At 34.9% G+C, this 22,450-nt stretch overlaps 1 protein-coding gene across 2 annotated transcripts in view; it reads left to right on the top strand.

Annotated features, from left to right (window-relative positions):
• The window catches only part of LOC131034015 (thylakoid lumenal 29 kDa protein, chloroplastic), a 127,626-nt gene extending 106,749 nt beyond the window's left edge, over positions 1-20,877 (top strand). For both annotated transcript variants that reach the window (XM_057965354.2, XM_057965353.2), the window contains exons 10-11: positions 20,433-20,567; positions 20,710-20,877. In XM_057965354.2, coding sequence (XP_057821337.1) covers positions 20,433-20,567; positions 20,710-20,820 — 246 coding nt within the window. In that variant the 3' untranslated portion in view covers positions 20,821-20,877. The remainder of the gene's footprint in view (positions 1-20,432; positions 20,568-20,709) is intronic.
• Positions 20,878-22,450: the final 1,573 nt, after the last annotated feature.

Raw genomic sequence — 22,450 nt, 5'->3', positions numbered from 1 at the left:
TATAAGTAAATGAAAAATCACAAAATCTCTTAAGAAACATATAATCAATGGGTGTTAAAAAATTTGTAGGCAATTAAGTCACCTAGGCTTTGCACTGATGTACTTTGTTTGGAAAAGAAAAAGAAAACCCTTTGGGGCAATTTTTTAGCTTAATTCATATCTGGGCCAGTAAACTATTTGTTTGTGATTAAAATAAGCTTTACCTAAATGTGGTGTAACTGAAAGCTTTATTGCAAATAAGAGATTATTACAAAGATTAGCAATCTCTCAAAAGTGATGTGACTTCTAATTTGAGCTGTTAGTCCTTCTATGGTCATACATAACAGGAAAGGAAGACTGAATGTGTAAAATGTGAAGATTCTCCTTGAGAATCTGAAAGGTCATATGATAAATACACCATCAAGAAGTTAATAGGATCTATTTATATGATAGCTCATCTAAATGGCACAAAACTGAAAACTAATGTGAAAACTAGTAAGTCACATTGTTGGGGGTGTAGATTCTTTGCCATTACTCATAATTTGAAACTTTTAAATGCATCCAAAATATTACCTCGTGTTCGACCAAAATGGTTTCTCAAGCCATTCATTTTAGTTTTTAAAGTTATTCCCAAATTCTGTCCAAAGGGTCCCTAAAATCACAAAATACAAGAATGCATAAAATTACTAAAAATTTTGTTTTTCAATTCTTGTTCTCAAACTGCTACCATGATCTATCCATCTTTTGAGTGGTTCGCAGAATCTTTTTCAATCAATCTTATATATTAATCACAATGTCATTCATTTTTCAATCCATTTTATGCTTTTACTCTGTTGACACCAACACCCAAATCCCAAATTTGGGAAAAATATTTTTCGGAAAATATATTTCTTTATTTGTAATTTTTTATTGCTTCATTTTCTAAACCAGTATGTTGCTATTCATTCTCTAAAATTTATGTGCCTTTATTGAGGTTTTCCATGTATTTTTTTTCATCTGTGCTTTATCTTTGTTTCCATGTGTTTTATGCTCACAGTACTTTCTTTCCTTGATATTTTAAGATTTGAGTATTAAATTTCTAGTAAATTGACTTATCTCTGCGGACCAACTAAAACAGATCTGACTTAGTTTTCTTTGAAGTAACTAGGATCAGGTTATGTAATAAAATTTTGTCTTCTCTCCACTGTGACAATTATCTGGCTTTGAAAAAAAATGCAAGCCCAAGAGATTCTGCAAGCTCATGAGATGGACATATTAACTCCAATTTGTGATCGCTTGAGCATATAGTTTACACAAGCTCTTTTGTAGATTAAAAGTGAGGGGCTATAGGATGGAAAGAATTGGTTCCATTGCCACCATGCATCATTCTCAAAATTTTAAAACGTTTTTACTCAAAGTTGTTTGGAATTGTGACAAGTGTTGCAATCCCATATGCATGCCTACTTATAAGGGTTTTCAATGTAATTGTACCATTGTTTTCTCAAGTTTGTGGGATTGTGACAAGTGTTGCAATTCCGTATGCATTCACACTTGTAAGGGTTTTGAAGTTGTGAATGCAAAGTCTGCTTTACATTTGAGCACGGGATCAACAAATTTATGACAAGTGTCCAAATTTTGTGCTATTTTCTTCTTTATAGTGTTTGGATGATATTGCTTTATGCTATGAATTTGCAGGATGTATGATCCATTGATATGTTGAATCTCCATGATTGCATACTTTAAATTTTTGCATCCCAAGGCCTTATAATTGCCGAAATGATCCTGTTAAATTCTCTATTGTTAGTCCATAGATGTGTATTGCCATTTCACCAATTGTGTATTAAATCTTGGCTTGCTCTGAGATTAAGCATTTTCCGCTAATTTGGTTCTTTGTAATTTCATATAGCATCAACCTTCTCCCTCTCCTCATTCTTCATATCCCAAGTTATTCTCCTTATTGATCTCTACAAAGTGTTTTTTCAATTCCTACATTAGTTTATTCACATCCCAAGTTATTCTCCATATTGAGCTCTACAAAGCGTTTTTTGTTTTAATTCCTTCATTAGTTTATTAAAGAAGAATAGTCAATTTAGGAGGATATATGGAGAAGAAGAGTGCTAACGTGTGGAAAATTAACTCTACTATTAGATATTAGCACCATTAATGACACAATGTTGACCCTAGAGATCTATAAGTGTCAAAAAATTTCTGGCCTTTATATTCATTTCAATAATACTATCCCCATTGAATTACCTTTGGTGCGTGTGAGTCCCTTTTAAGAATGAGGTGTAAGGGTTAAGAGGTCATGCTTTCATAGATTGCTGCTAGGAGTGACATGCTTCCTGGATTTGAAACTCATATGTTTATCATGAGATAGAAGATTTATGTTAAAGCTTTGTTAGATCCAATTGATATCAAGCATGTCTACTCACCATTGAAGTGGTACTCAAGATTCCTTTAGTCATATGTGAGGATTTTTGTAGTTCTAATGCATAGGATGGAAGGAGAAAAGCACAACATTTATGTGGATTTGAAGTGGGTTCATGTTCCACCTAAAAATTCCTGAGTTATGAGTGAAAATATTCAAAAAGATATCAAAATTTTGAGTAATTATTTTTTTCACCTTTGGAGATTGATATGAGCAAATGATCATAACAGTTAGAATTTTTTTTTTCAGATTTTAATAAAATAATTACAATAAGAATATGCCATGCAAAAACAAACTATAAGAATATGGCCAAAATTAGATTGCTAATCTACTTGCAAGTGTAAATTTATTTGGTGTTGCACCTCATCTAGTTGGGCTGGATCAATGAAATTCAAATTAACAAACATAATGAAACCAATTATGTTGTGTTTTATCAATGCCTTGCAATTTGATAATTTGAAAGTACAATAAGGTACAATTTGGGTACGACATTATCCTACACAATCACACTACCATGTAAATATGTTTCACATTATCACTAACCATACCTTCAATTTCTTAGTTCAAGGTGTAAGGTTTTCATGTTTCTATCTATTTCAATTCTGAGGTTTCATGTAAGAACATAGTTACATGGCCTAATTGATCACAATACTTAAGTTTTGCTTTCTAGATCCTCATATCTATGGTCTCATTTGATTTCATAATATCCCCATAGTTCTAGATTCTCTATTCTTTCAATTTCAATAAATCAACACTATATGATTTTAATTTTCAATTATCATATCATTTGTGAATTTAAAATATGGCCCATTTTTCTATGCATTACATTTGAGCATGTGATTGAATTTTTCTCTAATACGACTTGATGTAGTCAAGGATGGAGGGTTCAGAAGGGACTATCCAACATTGTAGAAAAATTCATTACAACACAAACATTTGAATGACATATGCAATTCTATTATACATGCCCACATGCCTTCTCATATGTAGATTGCAACAGGCCCCATTGACCACACATCCAAGCTCATAGGCTGCCACAGGATTATTGCTTACTACATGCAAAATTGGTTCCAGAATCTAATTTGCTAGCCCCTAACTCCATCACCAGTTAGCTACCCTCTACTGACTCAAAGAATGATTATATAGTAGCTCCAAGCGTTAGGAATGATCCATGTCAACCTCAACTAGGCCCTAAGCCCAATGTCCAATGAAATGAGTGTTAGCCCAATGTAGATGATGAAGTGCCAAGGATTGATACGAAGGGGTGTAGATTCATTTGAGGGTTGTTTTGACCCATGGTTGCCATGGGATGATATGAAGGATTTGCAAGGTACAAAAGAGTTTTGCACGTTTCCTCTCATAGGTTCAAGTTTAGGCTGTCTAATTGGGTGAACTTTTGGTGAAGAGATCTTCCAAAAAACAAGCCCACAGTTGCTGCCACTTTGATATATCGCATTGACATCACCAAACTATCCATGTTTCGTCCCTAGGGTGAGAACAAGTGTTACGATAGAATGCAACAAGATTCATTGGGATGCTCTTGCATCATATCATCAAACATTGTTTAGCCAATTTGCATTTGTGTATGTGTAAGATCCCAACTCTGATAATAGAATTTAATAATAAATAGTAATAATAAAATTAAAATACAAAAGAATAAAATTAAAATATAAAAGAATATAACTAAATATAATTAAAGTTTAATTAAATTGAATGGTCAAAAGGCATGAAATGATAAGTTGTAACTCTCCCAAATATGAGGTATAAAAGGGAGAAGAGAACTCATTCAAAGGGGGGGGGGAGGATTTGAAAATGAAAGTGCAGGTCAAATTTAAATAATTGCAGATCTAATTGTGAAAGGTTGTGTCCCTTTCAAAGGATAGAAATAATGAAGAGTTTCACTCTTTCAAAGGGTATTAATGGTGAAAGGGTGTGTCTCTTGCCAAAGGGCATACATGATGAAGAGGTGTGACCTCTCCTTCACATTGAAAGATATAAAGGAAAGGAATCAAAAGCATCTAGGGATATCACCATCGATCAGATCAGATCAGAACTGTTATTAAGTTACAGGCATAAAAAGACTTGAAGAAATAAGAATCAAAGGATTCGGATTGGATTTTATAAGATATTAAATATTCAGTAGTTCGTCTAATTATCACAGTTTGCTAATTAATTATATGTAGAATGATTTCCTTCATATGTTCTGAATATGCCCAATCATGGTAAGAGAAGGAAGAAGAACATCGAAGAAAGCAGATTGAACTCACAGCAAGTAAGGAACTTTGTCATATCCATGTTTAAGACATTAAGACATTTTGGTACGTGATCATGTGCACCATATTTCTATAGCATTATTTACATACTAATGTCTGATAACAATCCATTGTTATGTACATTTACATAGCATACTTTAGAGTCATTTATGGTTAGATATTCTGGAAAAAAAGTGATGAAATATCAGACATGGTAGAAGAAGAATGATTGCAATAGGGGGAACGATGTTAAGGGTCATGTTGTGACGTTTTCACACATCGCCCCATTGCAAATGGGGACCCCCTACTTTTTAGGCCCTCCCGATCTTTTGGCTTTGTTTTTTGGTCTTTTCGTTGCAGTCTCTCTGGTCTCTCTGCTTTGCAAGTATTTGGGGGTTATTTGATCAAGTCTGCTTTTTGTTTGAGCGAGTTTGGTGAAGTCTAGGGCTCGTTTTGTCAATTTTAGGGTTTTTTCTTTCAGTTCTAGATTTTAAAGGTTTCTTTTAGGGTTTTTGAAAATTTTTGGTTAGAACTAGAATCAGGACCCTTCGAGGAACCTCCTAGTAAAATTTGAGCAAAAATGGAGCAACTTTCTATTTTTAGAAAGTTCCTATTTTTTAGGAATTTTACTGCATCCCGGAATGTCTTCATTTTGCCAAAAATCAAACTTATTATTTTTAGTAAGTTTCTATTTATAGTGTCTCTGTATCCTATTTTGCTCTCACTGATTCAGTTTGAAACACTTACTATTTTGGGAAAATCTATTATGGCAGGCTCTTCGCAGGTAGGGGTACTAACATTAAAGACTGAACATCTAAATATGGAAAGTTGGAAAAGCAAGCTACATGGATAAAAAATGGCTAAGTATAGGCATCTATTCCAGAAGTGAAAAGCAACGTGAAAATCTTCTAAGTCTGGCACACGGAAATCACCTTAATTCCAAATACAACATCTTAATCCTGAAATTTTCAAAATTGACTAAGTCTGGAGAGAAAGAAGTAAAATTCCTTGACTGATTCAAAGTGGCACCACAATTAGTAACCGAGCGCCAAAAGCAGTGTCATGGAAAATGGGCAACACTGAAAATTCCATCATCATAGTGAATTAGCGCCCAAGTGTACATTGGGGCGCTAAATGGGGGTGATGGAGGAATTTCCTCCATCCACCGAAATTCCTCCTTGATGTGTTTTTGGCACCCAAGAGGAGTGTAGAGTGCCCAAGAGGGAGGGTCAAGGAAAAACACCAAAATTCAAAATTCCTTCATTGTGAGCAATTAGCGCCCAGGGTCTAAGCAAGGCGCCAAATTGGGGATGCCAAGGAAAGTTGGCAAAAATGAATTCCTCCACTCTAGGCATTTTGCGCCCAAGTCAAGAAAGGAGCGCCAAACACAAGGGAGCATGGAAAAAGCTAACCAAGACAAATTCCTCCATGATGTGGATTCAATGCTCAAGACATGAGATTGGCAGGGAAAGTTGGTAAAAGAAGAAATTCCTCTAGGTATGGGCGTTGAATCGAGATGATCAGAGAAAACCTCAAAGTTGCAAAATTCCTTCACAGAGGCAAAATGGTGCCCTAGTCTAAGAAGGGGCGGCAAAATGAATGAAGCAAGGAAAACTTACAAAATGCCAAATTCCTTGCTCAAGGAGGATTAGCACCCAAGACATGAGATTGTCACTATATTCAGGGTGCCAAGGAAAGATGTGGAAATTGAAAATTCTTCCCTCAGGGTGATTCAGCCCCCAAGGAGAGTGATTTCTGCCAAAATGAAGTTATCAAGGAAAATGAGAATTCCTTCACTTAGTGGAATCCACGCCTACGTCAAGGCTGAACCCGAAAGGAAATTTCCCCTCAAATTTTTTTTTAGAAAAATCTATTTTTAGACACCAAATCTCATCCAAATTTCAAAAAAATTACAGATTTTGATTCGTAGGAGAATTCTCTCCCTCCTGGACCTGAAATCCTAATTTGTGGAAAATCCCTAAAAAATAGAAGATGTGAAAATTGATGCAAAACCTTCTTCAAGCAAGGAAAGTTGAAGAGACTTCAAGAAAATTCTTCCTGAACCAAATTTTCTCTCTCCAATAATCCCAGATGTGCAGGAGCGAATATACGACAACAGGGTCCACTTGCATGACAGTATGGTGGCACATTCATTACCGGAATATTTGACCAAATGGCAACCCGGTCATTGCATGTTGAATTTATGGCAGATTCCTTTTGCATGCAACCGCCGCATGTGGAAATGATGGAGCATTTATGACATAATAGGGTGATTTTTGCATGGATGAATATTCAACACATGTTGGGCTAATTTGAAAGAGGTGGTGCATTTAATGCGCAATGGATGCTATTTTGGGTACTTTTGAATTAATTGTATAAGGGCATGATGGGTTATTAATTGTTGATTCCCACCTTGTTGCATCATGTGTGGGGAATCTTCTAGGGTGAAACCCTAATTGGGGTTTGCATGTTTTCATGGCCCAAGGCCTATATAAAGGGGTGACCCCCCTCATTTGTAAAGGAGGGAGATTTGTATAAAATTGTTGCGATAAGTTTTTGAGATAATAACGGTGAAACATTGTTCTCTGATGGTGTCCACTTAAGTTATTTTTTCAAAAATTGCATGGTTTCACCTCCCTCACTTAGAGTAGAATTTTATTTTCTCAGGTTTTAGATAAAGTGTTTTGATTTCAATGGAGAATGTAATGGTGTTTGATGAATTTCCATGGTTCATACTTTTTGCATCTTGCTCATTGTAAGTTGCAGTGTAAAGTTAGCCTGAACCCCCAAATTTGTGCTAAGTTCGATTGTGGATAGACATTTGGATTGCGTCGTTTTTGGGTATTCAAATGTACTTTCTCGATTTGAAAATCCTCTAGCATCCCCAGAAGATTGCACCGGTTCTTGCAGAGTTGTAGTTGATCTTGGCGACGCAGAGCTTGGTTTATTTGGAATTTGTCCACCAAAGCATTAACTGTTGATATCACTGCCCTTAGGTATAGATTAGATCTTTCTAAACCCTTTCCCCTTTATTTTCGGTTCATTTTAGTTCGTTCGAAGCATAAGCATCACATAATTGCCATATCCGGTGATGGAGTTCCAGCCATAGCAAAGAAGTGAAAGAACAATCCAAATGTAAGGTCCCTTGGTTTACTAGCAATCACATCAACCAACTGAGTCACGTTCGTACCATAAAGGAACCTTGGAGTAGATTGTTTGAACTTCCAGCAATCTTAGCATGCAATCGCACTTTGATCAAGAGAGAGTAAGATGACCGTTGGTAACTTTATTCTGTGTTCGATGTAGTCATAAAAAATAGGTCAACAGGTCACCTCTAAGCATGCCACCTCATATGTATGGCAGAGTCCACATTAGGCCAAAGGGGGGCGAAGGTGCTCTACCTTTGGGCTTAGGAGGGTTAGACTTAGGACACCCTATTGAGGCAATCTCCATCCTCTCTATGATGATGATGGTGATGATGATTCATATGAGTAGGAGAAGGTGACTTGATTGAGGGAGAACGACATTAAGGAGACCCTACCAAGTTTGACTTGATTGAGGGAGAACGACGATTAGGACACCCTATCAAGTATGGTTAAGGGAGAATGGTTGTTGAGGACAACCTACTGAGTCATCCCTCCTAGCTCACTTTGTTTGGGATACTTCTACTTATGATCCATGTTTCTTTACATTTATATTTATCTAGATTTCCTTTACCTTATTAATCATAGTTAACGATCTCTTTGATTTATGAATCACAGTTAGTCTTGTTATAATACATAGTTAGCCAGCCTTCATTTTATCATGATCAGTTCATTCTTTACTTAGTATGTTTGTAAATTAATCACTTATATGCTATAATTGGTAGACTATTTCCTAACTTGTTGCGGGGTTTTACTATTAAGAGTTAAAGGTACTCCCTCTTGTAACCCTTCTTTAATAACTAAGAATTATAATCTAGGGTAAACTAGGGGAATTTATAAAAAGGGACATTACAATATGCTGCTAAAGTGAAATATTCACCTCTAAGATTCCACAAACCAAAGTCCAAAATGTTCTTTTGTTATTTGAATATTCTTTTGACTTCTTGCACACGAGTCTCTCTTGCATAATGTTTAGCCTTGATGTTTTCACATATAATAGATTGCCAAACATTGATGTATATAGTGTCTAATTATCAAAAGTTCATATGGCCCATTCTTCTATGCCATATCTAGCTTTCATTTATTTGTCCTATATAACATCTTTCTGCTTTGATCTCATTGAGGATGTATAGGTTATTTGTTGTTCTATTTTCCTCGGTAACTAATTTTCTTGTACTTGTCTTCCTAATCTCACAACCTTGAGCATGTAACGTAAGGTTGTATCCTTGATCACACACTTGACTAACACTAAGAAGATTATGCTTCATACCTTCAATATGTGGGACATTTTTTGTTTTTGTCTTATTGTGTTCCTAATCTCACAACCTTGAGCATGTAATGTGATGTTGTATCCTTGATCACACACTTGAGTAACAATAAGAAGATTATGCTTCAAACCTTCAATATGTTGGGCATTTTCTGTTTTTGTCTTACCATTATCAAGGCTAAGAGTACCTATACTACTTATCCTTGCCATAACACTATTTCCAAATTTCACAGTTTCACCATCTACTTTCTTCAATGTGAGAAACTTGCTCTTGTCCCTTGTCATGTGGCTTGAGCATCCACTATCAATGTACCATTGATTTCTTTCATTTTGGGCATGTAAAGTAGTTTGCACAAGAATAAATTTATCCTTATTTTTTTCTTGCTCATGCTTCCTTTTCCACACTTTTCTAGGTTCTTCCTTATGTTTAGCAAGAGTATCCACTTACTTGTTCCATCTAGGAGGTTTTACAAAGCCACTTTTACAAAAAATGTGCCATATGACCATAGTTGTTGCACTTGTAACATATGATGTTGTAATCCAACAAAGGAGCAAATGAATTTTAGTTTATATCTAAGAACCTTGTTTTTGTTCCCTACATTCTATTGCTTTATGAACAAAATGATTACAGAAAAAACAATAACCAAATAAATAATTTTGGAACATGGTCATATGAAGTTGTCTTGGAGGAAATGATCTTTGAAAACCATATTATCATTTTATTTTTTCTTGCTACATTCATTGTTGATGGACCCCTTGAGTGCATCCATATGGCTTTTAGACTTTTCTACATTTATCCTCTTTGGTGCTTTAGTAGCCTTTGGGTTCTGATCTTCTTTAGTATTCCCTTGATCTTCTTCATAGCCAAGACCAATCTTAATGAATGGCAACCTTTGGCAATTGATAATGTCATCAAGAATTTTAGTACTCTTCTCAAAGTTTAAGGTTTGGTTTATTTAAGGAGTAGTTTTCTCCAGTTCCTTCCTCAAGGAAACAATTTAAAACTCTAGCTCCTCATAGTCTTCTTCCTTAATCTTCAGCTGAGTTTTAACCACCTCTTCTATCCTCTTTGCCTCTTCTAATTGACTTATTAGGTTGATGGTAATTTTTTTGATTCCTCAAGGCTTTGTGATATTTCTATTTTGGAATCATAGTCCTCTTCATATTTTTGTTGCTGTAGTTTTTGTTTCAGATTCTTCTTTTTAAGCTTCTTGGTCTTGCTTAGGGAACAAATGAGTTCTTTTTCAAGATCCACTTTTCCTTCAATTTTAGCATCTTCCTCCTCTTCTTAATCTATTTTTTCTTTCACACAATTGTCTTCACCTTTCATGACATCAACCCTTTGTTGGTATGTGGCGACTGATTATTTTGCTAGGCTTAATTTTGGTGACATTTTTAGGCGTTTTTCTCCTATATTAGTTAGTGTTGATTTTGTTTGCCCTAGAAGACAACCCTATTTTATGGGGGTATTGTATTACGATTGGATATCATATTGGTTTCTTTGGTGGATGTAGCCCACGTGGGTGAACCACATTAATTCTTTGTGTTATTGTGATTTGTTATGTTTGCCTTTCTTATTTTGCATTATATTTAATATTGTTTATTTCTCTAGTCTACCTTAAAACCCTAACAACCGGTTTCAGAGCCATGTATTTTTATAGTCTATTGGCAGGATTTTTTAGATTTGAGTGGGAGCAATGGAAGAAGGCAAGCTTAAGGTCGAGAAGTTTAACGGAGAAAACTGTCAACTATGAAAGATGCAAATGGAAAATTATCTATATTAGAAGGATCTTTATTTATCGTTGGGTGGAATAGTAAGTAAGCTAGATACTATGACAGATTCACAATGGGAGGTTCTTGATAGGAACGTACTAGGAACATATGTTTGTGCCCAACATTGTTGGTGGCTTTCAATATAGCAATAGAAACAACGATGGGTTTTATGTCGGGAGTAGACAAATTGTATGAGAAACCCATAGCCTCCAATAAGGTATTTCTTATGAAACTTTTATTTAATATGAAGATGCTAGAAGGTGGGTTTGTTGCTAATCGTTTGAATGAGTTTAACACAGTCACTAGTGAGCTAAGTTCTGTTAAAGTAACTTTTGATGATGAGGTTAGGGCTTTCTTGATTTTGTGCTTATTACCGGAAAGTTGGAATAGCTTGGTCATGGTTGTAAGTAATTTTGTTTCCAATTCAAACACTTTAAAGTTTGATAATGTTGTTGGTGTCATCCTTAATGAGGAAATGTGACGGATAAACATAGGTGAGACATCAAGTATTGCTTTGATAGTTGAGAACAGGGGAAGACAGGGGGAAAGACGAAAAAGACCAACAAATTGTGGGAAATCTAGGAAGGGCAGATCTAATTTTAGGGCAAGGCTGGAGAGTTGGCATTGTGGGAAGAAAGGACATCTAAAGAAAGATTGTTGGTCTCGAAAGGGAAAACAAGGGGATGGACAACAAGAAAATGACTAGGAAGCAAATGTAGCAAGTGATGTGTTACAAGATGCTTCTATTCTTTCTTTAGATAATATTATTGATTCTTGGGAGCTAGAATTAGGGACTTCTTTTCGTCCCACACCCCATAAGAAATATTTTCTAGATTATATTCAAGGTGATTTTGGATAGGTTTATTTGGGTGATGACGAACCATGCAAAATTGTTGGAAAAGGCAGCATATAGATAAAATTACCAAGTGGAAATCAATGGTTGTTGAAAGAGGTGAGACATGTTCCTAACTTGAGAAGAAATGTAATATCATCAGGACAACTAAGAAGTGAAGGTTGCACAGTTACATTTACAAACAATTTGTGGAAGGTCACTAAAAGCTCATTGATAGTAGCAAAAGGGGAAAAGGTAGGTACATTGTATTTATGTACTAGTAATTCTGATTATTCTATTTCCCTGGCTTCCACTGGAATAGGTGCAACTTTATGGCAGAATAGGCTTGGGCACATGACTGAGAAGGGGATGAAGATTCTCCATTCTAGAAATTTATTGCCAGGTTTGAAACAAGTTAATTTAGGTTTTTGTGAAAATTGTGTCTATTAAAAACAAAAGAGAGACAAATTTCTCAGGGTTGGGAAAGAAAATAAGAGAAAAAATAGAACTTGTGCATTCAGATGTATGGGGACCAACTCAGGTATCATCTCTTGGTGTCTCTTATTATTATGTGACTTTTATTGATGATGCAACTAGAAAAACTTGGGTTTATTTCATTCCAAAAAAATTTGATGTATTTGATACTTTCAAGAAATGGAAAGTTTTGGTTGAGAATAAGATAGGAATTAAGTTGAAGTGTCTTAGATCAGATAATGGAGGTGAGTACTATAGCAAAGAGTTTGATAGTTATTGTTCATACCATGGGATTCGTCGACAAAAAATGATTCCAGGAACACCACAAGAAAATGGTGTGTTTGAAAGGATGAATAGAACAATCATGGAGCATGCAAGAAGTATGAGATTGAATGTAGGATTGCCATTACAGTTTAGGGTAGATGTTGTGGATGCCGCTATTTACTTAATAAACAGAGTGCCTTCAAGTTCTTGAGATGGTGGTATTCCAAAGGAGGCATGGATAGGTAAAAAGATAAACTACCCATTTCTAAAAACTTTTGGTTTTGAAGCATTTGTCCATATTGACATAGAAAATAGAACAAAGCTTGAGGAAAAATCGAAGAAGTGTACTTTTATTAGATATGGAGTTAATGATTTTGGTTATTGTTTATGAAACTATGAAAATCACAAATTCATTAGGAGTAGAGATGTCATGTTCAATGAGAAGATCATGTATAGCGATTAGTTGCAAGGAAAGAAACAGGCAAATGAAAATACATAATAACGATGCATGATGAGATCCCAAAAAATATATTACCATCAGTGCCATAAAATATGAGTAACCATCAAATTCCTGCAAGAAGATCTATACCAGGATAAGTAGATCCCCTACACAGTACTCTCCCTCATTATATTATGTATTATTGACTGATTTTGGTGAACTAGAAGGTTATGTAGAAGCAATGTAGGTTGAAACTAGAAAGAAGTGGGAGCAATGAATGAAAGAGAAGATGGACTCTTTGATACAAAACCAAACTTGGGAGTTGGTTGAATTGCCAGAAGGTAAAAGAGTATTGCCAAACAAATGGGTTTACAAGCTAAACGAACAACATGGAGGCAAGAAACGATATAAGGCTAGACTTGTGGTAAAAGGTTTTGCATATAAAAAAGGTATTGATTTTGATGAAATATTTTCACTTGTTGTTAAGATGACTTCAATTTGAACTATTCTAAGTCTTGTGGCTACAAAAGACTTGCATCTTGAACAATTAGATGCAAAAACAATTTTTATCCATGTAGATTTGGAGGAAGAGATTTATATGCAGCAACCACAAGGATATGAGGTCAAAGGTAAGGAGGACTCGGTGTGTAGGTTAAAGAACTTGTATGGCCTAAAGGAAGCACCTCGACAATAGTATTTGAAATTTGATAGTTTTATAGCTGAGAAAGGTTACCAAGATTTTATTCTTATCATTATTTTTTATTTTAAGAGAATGGATAAGGGTAGCTATATCATCTTTTTATTATATGTTGATGACATGCTTGTTGTCAAATATAATATGCAACATATAAATGAGCTTAAGCAGAAATTAGCGAAACCGTTTGCTATGAAGGATTTGGGTGCAACAAAACAAATCTTTGTTATGAGAATAACTAGAGATAGGAAGAATCACAAATTAACATTGTCTCAAAGTGATTACATAGAAAAGGTGTTGAAAAGATTTCAGATGCAGGATATGAAACTAGTTAGATAGACTAAAGAGATGTGTCCCAAAACACAGGTGGATATGGACTACGTGTCCAAGGTTCCATACTCTTTAACAGTTGGTAGCTTGATGTATGTCATGGTGTGTACAAGGTCAAATATTGCACACACACTGGGAGTTGTGAGCAGGTTTGTGAACGATCCCAGAAAAGAGAATTGGAATGTAGTAAAGTGGATTGTCAGGTATTTGAGAGGTACTACTACTTAGTCATTATGTTTTGGAGGTTCTAATTCGACTCTCTAGGGTTATGTTGACTTAGACCTAGAAGGAGATATTGATAGCAAGAGGAGCACAACAGGGTATGTGTTTATTGTAGTTGGAACAATAGTTAGTTGGATTTCATGGTTGCAAAAGGTTGTTGCACTCTCCACCACGGAAGTAGAGTATGTTGCAACTATTGAGGCTAGTAAGGAGATGACTTGGTTACAAATATTTATGGAGGAATTGGGCAAGCAACGAGAGAATAGTGGGTTGTATAGTGATAGTCAGACTGTCATTCATCTTGTAAAGATCTCAACCCTTCACTCTAAGATGAAACACATATAGCTCTGGTACAATTTCATACGCTCAATTTTAGAAGATGGACAGTTGAAGTTGGAGAGGCTACACACTAGCAAGAATCCTGCAAATATGTTGCCCAAGGCAATCACTCAAGAGAAACTGATTTCTTGTTCAATTTTTTGTTGGTCTTCAAGCTTGATAATAGTGGAAACAATAAATAAGCCAAGTCTAGGTGCATCAATCCAGTGGGAGCTACAGGTGCAACAGTATTCGTCTAGGATCGATCTCCAAGTCAGAGATTGTTATGGAGCCTAATCAGTCTCTAAGTGGGAGATTGTTGGTATGTGGCGACCGATCATGTTGCTACGCTTAATTTTGGTGACTTTTTCAGCCGCATTTTCCCCTATGTCAGTTAATGTTTATATGTCAGTGTAGGGGGTTGCAAGGGGGAGGGTACCCCCCTTGTGCGCTCTAGTCCCTTGACCAGTTGGGGGTCCAAGGGGCAACGCACCCCAGTGGGGCTTTTGGGGAGCAACACCCCTAAAACAAAATTTTATTTATAATTATTATTGTGAATCTTGACCGTTTATCATTGGGTCATACATCTAACGATGGATATTTTGTGCACTTTTATTTGCCCTAGAAGGCAACCCTGTTTTATGAGACCATTATATTACGATTGGATATCATATTGTAACTTTCTCTTTGCTAGATAATAGGAAAGAAGTGGACAACTATTTCTCTCGTGGATGTAGCCCATATTGGGTGAACCACATTAAATCTCCATGTTATTGTGATTTGTTAGTTTTGCCTCTCTTATCCTGCATTGTATTTATTATTGTTTATTGCTCCAGTCTACGTTAAAACCCTAACACCCTTGTTTTTGTTGCCATGAACAAAGTTTCTTCTCTATCATTGTCTAAGAAACTTTCATTACTCTTCTTCGATGAGCTACTATCCCTTTTGGAATAGAGACTTTTCTTGTGTTTATGGAAGGTATTTTTTGTATTGATGATGCATCCTTCCTTTTTTTCTTGTTATGATCTTCATCATCACTATTATCCTTTTCTACCTATAGACACTTAGCAAGAAAATGTCCTATTTTACCATAGTTAAACATCTAAACAATAGCTTAACATTGTATTCGCTAGATTATTTCTTCATCTTTCTCACAAAATGAGCTTCTTCTGCATTTCTTACAACTTGATTTAGGGTCTTCATTTTTAACCCTATTTGAAGATTTGAAGGCTACTTCATGCTTTGATCGCTTCTCATTTTCAGTCCTCATTTCATACACAATGAGGATGCCATGCAATTTATCCATTATTAATAAATCTAGATCCTTTATCTCTTTAATGGCAGAAAATCTTGCATCAAATCTTAAAGGAAGAGACCTTAGCACTTTCTACATAATCATTGATTCTTGAACATTTTCACCATGCCTTCTGATAGCGTTGACAATTTCATTCACACAAAAGAGGCAGTTTGCAACAATTTCTTCATCTTTCATTTTTAGGCTCTTGAATTGTCTTCTATGAGTTTTGAGCTTAGCCTTTACCTTGTCATCACCTTTATAGATATTTCGAAGTTACTCCTAGATCTCTTTTGATGGTCCTCAACGCATCACTTTGAAAAACTCTGATTCTCCAAACCACACAAGATAACATTTTTGGCTTTTGCATTGTGTTCACTAGCCTTATTTTCAACTCCGTTTGTGGGGGTGTTGGAGCTTGATAGCCATTCACAATAATTGCCAAATATCAAATTCTAGAGCCATTAGATAAGTTCACATCCTTATACTCCAGAATGCATAGTTTGATTTGTCAAACAATGGAGCTATTTTTGAGGAGAATCCTTCTTGACTAGCCATGTATGTTCCTAAGATCTACCTTCTAGCAGCGAAACTATTTCTGAAGGAAGTCACTTGATACCAATTAATGAGCACACACTTATATTGAGATGAGGGTGAATCAATATAAGATACACTTTTACTTATTTAAAATTTAACAACCACAATAATAGAAAACACACAAGATCCACACAATTAAGAACACAAGATTTGTGTGGAAACTCTTTTTGATGAAAACCCACAGAGGACTACTTAGATGCACTGTCCAAACTAGCCATAACAAAAATAAATTGAGTTTACAATATTTGTAGGTACCAACCTACTAGAGACACCAATCCCCACTTACAAAATTTGCAGGCACCAACCTACTAGAGGCATGAATCCCAACAACCGAGCACCAACTCAACAAGAGACACAAATCTCTTCTTTTAGGACCTGCACCAATCTCTTTTGCAAAATTTCACCTTCTGAATGTTGCTTCTTCAATGGATGATGAACATATTTATTTGTCTTTCACATTTCACAAAATCTACTTTGTATTAAATAGGCTCTGCATTAAATCTGCTATACTATGTATTGGAATGATAAAACATTTTCTCACACATCATACTTGAAAACATGCTTCACCATTTTATACCCCCATGGGCACCAAAGTTAATTACATAAAACACTTAGGTTTGCCTTATAAAATCAAATCATAATAATAAAATATCATGAGCCGGCCTCCAATTACCGTTCATTGAAAATAATAAAATTTCATTAGTTGGCCTCCACTTACACCCCTTTCAAAATAATAAAATTCCACGAGTCGGCCAAACAATTGAAGCTAATATAACAAACAATCTCCTAAACTTTGGGATCAACAACCTTTATCATCAATGGCAATATTTCCAATAGTCTCACTTTGACATCAATGACCATATTTCCAACAATCTGCCTTTTTGAACAAAACACACTTTGACATCAATGACAACATTTCCAACACTGCTCTACAAGTTCCGATTTCCAAGTGCACAAAGACTTCTACTAATAAGGGAGTTACATGCCTCCAAAGTGGTTGGTCTTAATGAGGTTCATTTGCAAAGTAGTGTGTTTTAGCCCAAAATGTAATAACGATAAGCAAGGTTTTTTTGAGGATACATATTGTGTTGTACTAGCAAATTTAAGACAAGAAAAGGAATATACTTGGCTTTTCCTCTACCCATAAGATCACAAGAAATCATACGTGCAAGCTTTGTAGGAGGTCTACTGGAGTGCAAGCTTGTAATTGATTGTTTATTTGTCAAAGTGGATAAATTCAAGATGTTCATACTAACTACATGCAAGAATACTATTATAGGGAAAGTAGCTGTGGAGATATTATTTGCTAATGTATAGGAGCACTTTGGGCTTCCTAAGTCTATTGTTTTAGGTTGAGACACAAGGTTTGTTGGCAAATTTTGATCCAATCTAAAAAGAAAAAAAATATACAAAGCTCTAGAAGAGTGCAACTTTGCACCCACAAGTGTATGAAAACAAAAGTGGCCAACATAACATTGGTACCACTCATGGAGTGTTTGCTAGCAAGTGTTTGAAGACTTGGGATGAATCTCTTTTCTAAAATTTAACTCTTTTAATAGGGTATTACATTCCTCAACAAATCGCTTATTCTACCTTTACTCCTTCACTTGTTGAGTCTCGGTTATTTTGTAATAAATCACATTTTGAGACATATTAAGATTACTCTCAAGTCCATTTGATTTAACATTGGAACAACAAAACTAGAAAGAAGGACAAGATTTGGAGGTGTCAAAGGCATCAAAATCATTGAGAGGATTGGACAAATATTTCTAAAAGTGAAAAAATAATAAGAAAAGATGTAGGCATCAAGGAAACATGTTACCACCATAGGAGGGTACACAAACTCAAGACACTCCATATAAGGTATGGTTATCCTTAGGGAAGGAAAGATTCAACGAAGAAGTCAAGATGATCAAACATCTAAGATGTAGGCCATTTATCGTCTTGATGGCTATTGGTGAAAATGCTTTCAAACTTGATCAAACCCCTTTTATGAAGATGCATTTAGTAGGGATTTGTTAATGTTTTTACCTTAACGAGATTTACATGTTGGATGGGAAGAAGATGAATAAGTGCTACCTACACTCGAGAACTAGAATGTTGACTATCAAGTAAAACATTTAGAGGATGTAGCATTATAGGGAGACTGGGAATAGAGTTCAAGCCTTTTGGAAAGTAGGACTCAAAGACCAAAAGGTGAATCAAGCAAAGTGGTTTTCCAAAGAGGGAGAGCTCTCCCCACTTATTTTCTCATTAAGGGTTTAAAAAGGGAGATGTATTTATAAGGATTTATGAAATATTAAAGATGATCAATATGAAGTTTTGAATTAGTTACCAATAGCAAAAAAGTTATGGGTTTTTCCCAAAGTTCCCAGACTCAGACTCGACAAGGCCGACTCGACTCGTGACTCAGCTATGACTCGGCAAAATAAAAAAAACCCTTGAAATTTAGAGATTTTTAATGATTTAAAACTTGTTTCATGCACCCATTATTGAATAAAGCTTAAAGACACTATAACATTACCAAATAGAAGCTAATTTGATCACATACATCCATCACATGCGTAGAAATGTAAATTGTAGCTGAAGGAAATAGAAAACATAGATATATAGAGTTATAAATGTTGTCAAATGTATATAAAATCCATGACATCAAATGTTCCCAAACATATATGTAACTGTAAACAAAAACAAATCTATGGCTCAGGCTCTAGCTCATCCTCAGCCTTAGCCTCAAAGTAGTATGTCTGCCTCCTACAAAGGCGTCTAAGGTAGCTCCTAGATGACTGAGTAGCCATAGTCTTTGCCTGTGAGGTGCCACAATGATCAACATCAAATGTGCTTGTGCCAGATCATGCTCTATCCTCCTCCGCCATAGCCACAGCCTCAGCCTCTCTGTCTGCTTGGTCAAAAAACACTTTTTTTTTTTTTTGCAAGTCAAAATGTGACCTGCCGCAATGTGAGTCTTGGAACTCAGACTCGGCGAGTTTGTCCATAACTCGCCTGACTCGCGAGTCATACGAGTTATGCAAAAAACTCGCCACCGAGCTTCACTCGACTCGCCAACTCGGGCAACTCGCCTGACTCGCAGCGAGTTTTGATACTATGGTTTTTCCACAAGATAAAACTACCATTATATTAAAGGAGTTGGTTATAAAACCACCACTTGATGGCAACCAATAATTGTGTTGTGATTGGTTGAGTTTGAAATTTGAAATGGAATGTTGACTCATATACTTCCAATTTTGTCTGAAGATCCTTCTAGTGTACAATAGGGATGTTCTAGCTATAATTGCATAAATTGAAATAAATAATGAGAAATCAAGATTGGGCTCCTAGTGCAAGTTTTAATCTCAAATCTCGAATGAATTTGTTGAGCCTCAATTTAATTATTATAGTCACAAAAAACTATTTTTGGGGGGATAAAATAGTGATTATGGTGATTTTTTGACTTTGTGATGATTTTTTTTTAAAATTCTAATCGTAATCTGATCTAATTTTTTTTCAATTAAATCACATTAAAAAAAAAAAAACTTTTCTTTTTTGGTTTGTCAATTTAATCCCAAGAATAATTGTTTACTACTATAGGTCTTATAACTATATAAGGTGATGGAAATCATGGTTTTGATCATTGATGACTCAAATGAGTGTTGTATAGATCAAAGTAGGATAATATAAGAAACTATATAGTCTAATGGTTTAGCATTAATTCCTTGCTATTTTATTTTCCCTCCATAAAACCCTTATGTGGTGATTTGAGTCATCCTTAACAACTACAAATACAAGTAATTAATTTTTAAAACATAAATCATTGTTTTTTATATGTTTTGGTTTTATAATAAACATATATTAAATGTGTATGTGTAATTAATTAATATTTTTTTACTTGTTATCAACTTGTTTTTGGCTGATGTTGATGTTAAATTTATAGAGGAGTCATTGAGTAATTAATTATTATATAGAAAGGATTAATTGTTATATAGAAGGGAGTAAGTTATCATCACAATAGTTTAAAACAAGAAGACACAATTGAAGAGTTCGTTTGGGCATACTAATTTTCAAGATAACATTTAAGCTAAGTGAAAGTGCAAAATCATGTGTAGTCTAAATAATTTCTTGAGAATAAATATATTTTTTCACCTTGTAGTTAGCTGTTATGTCTGCATTTCTTGGTCCCGATCAAGTCGCAACAGAGGCCAAATTAGCCTTGGACCCGGAAGTGGCCCCTTGGGTTAACAAATATCAACGTAGCCGAGAGACAGTTTCTCAAACTGATTATGAGGTAAGAATCTTATGTTTACAACTTTTGAGTAAGGATATTTTCCCTATTTATAAATTCTATTTTTTTTAAATAATGTAAATCATTTATATCATTTTGTAGGTCTATTACAACTTATTTTATCTCTTTTGTTGTGTTATTGTAGGTAGACCTTATTACTACATTCACAAAGTTAAGTTGCTTGGGTCAGAACATCTATTATGAGGCATATACATATCCTCGAGAAAAAATAGATATTAAAAAATTGAAATTGTAAATTTGAGCTTTGTAACACTACCATTTCATTGCAATTTATTTGATTACTTTATTTCTATCTTCCACTTTCTATAATCTTGAGCACTACAATATGCGTTGTGTGTAGTTGCTATGGATGTCAAGATGTGAAATATAGCTTGAATTGTTAGTTTGCAGTGACTAGTAAGCTACTATAATTATACCATGAAAAATTTCTTCTTATCTAGATGTGTAATTGTTGAAGCTTCATTTTGAAAGAACTAAGTGAATTTTTTTTTTAAGAAAGCTAGAGAATTATACGAAGGTATCTAAAAATTTCCTATTACTATTATAAATTAAAACTTGTTATTGGCTTCTCACTCAAATTATTGATCTAATTTCAAATTAATGTTTCTCAAATACACTTTATTAGATTAAAATGACTTTGATACAAGGACTTGATAAGTTTGAGTGTCTAAAGTAACCAATTTAAAAAAATTATATTGTAGAAGTTGATGATCCAACCTCACAAGCCAAGAATCTTCTCTAAGCACACTGCCTCTCACAATATGGAGATCAAACAAGAATAATATGCTCAACAACTTGAGAATTTTGTATTGATGCTCTCAAAGATTATATTACAAATCAATGGATGAATTAAACCCTAGGCTAAACCCTAAAACAAGATTAAATTAGCTAATGTCAAGTGTCACAATCATAACAAATGAGATAAATTAAGCTATTTTAAACCTAATTAAATAAAAACAAAAAACACCTAAGTTTAGCTTTAGTGAATAAAGTAATTAAATAGCCCAAATAAATAATTAATTAGATAATGTTCTATTTACTCTAACACCCCCCTTAAGATTAACTAAGGGATAAGCTAAAGAGCTAATATGAATGAGAAGATGCAAGCATGAATGGGTCTTGACAACAAAGGCCTAATTAGGTATCCACGTACAAACCAATGCAATCTCACAAATAGAGAAAAAGAGAAAATTTGATTGGCAAAAGAGAGAAAAATCAATGAAAGAGTACATGTGACTAAGCATTAAGGACTCCAAATGTCCTCCCAAGTATTGAATCGATCACAAAAGTACAATCAATATCCCCTCCAATGAGAGAAAAGAAGAGACAGTGTATACTCCCCCTCCCCACCATTAGAGAGAATCCCCAATGCTAAAGATGAAGGCTTGAGGATGAATGTTGATGAAGATCCAAGAGTGGCAAACCATGTTCCTCCGCTACAGAAAAAACAATTATATTTTCAATGGTAGAAGCAACTCCATGAAAGGAGATGGAAGGAATAGTCTCATGATGTATGCCAAGGAAGACTTCTCAATTGTCTACATGTTTGAATCAACAAATGCCAAATCAAGTGAAGAAAGATCAAAAAATTGTGACGTTACTTGATGAACAACCTATGAAGACACTACTAAAGATGAGATGATAGGAATGAATATCCTCAATCATGCACCAAATGTCTAGAGTGTGTGATGTATTAAGTAATCCTGCAATATTTGGCAAGTACTCATCCTACAAAATAGAAACTAGAAGGGAACAATCAACCTGGTGAATTAAATTGATCTTTGAAGAAGTAGGAGGTGGAGGCACAACAAAAGTGTTAGGAACCATGGTGGATTGAAGCATACATAGGCTCAAGTGACCAAATA

The sequence above is a fragment of the Cryptomeria japonica genome, chromosome 2 (genome assembly GCF_030272615.1).
Source record: "Cryptomeria japonica chromosome 2, Sugi_1.0, whole genome shotgun sequence".
Classification (NCBI taxonomy): Eukaryota; Viridiplantae; Streptophyta; class Pinopsida; order Cupressales; family Cupressaceae; genus Cryptomeria; species Cryptomeria japonica.
Note: the sequence above shows the minus strand (reverse complement) of the source record. Positions and strands in the feature narration are given on the sequence as shown.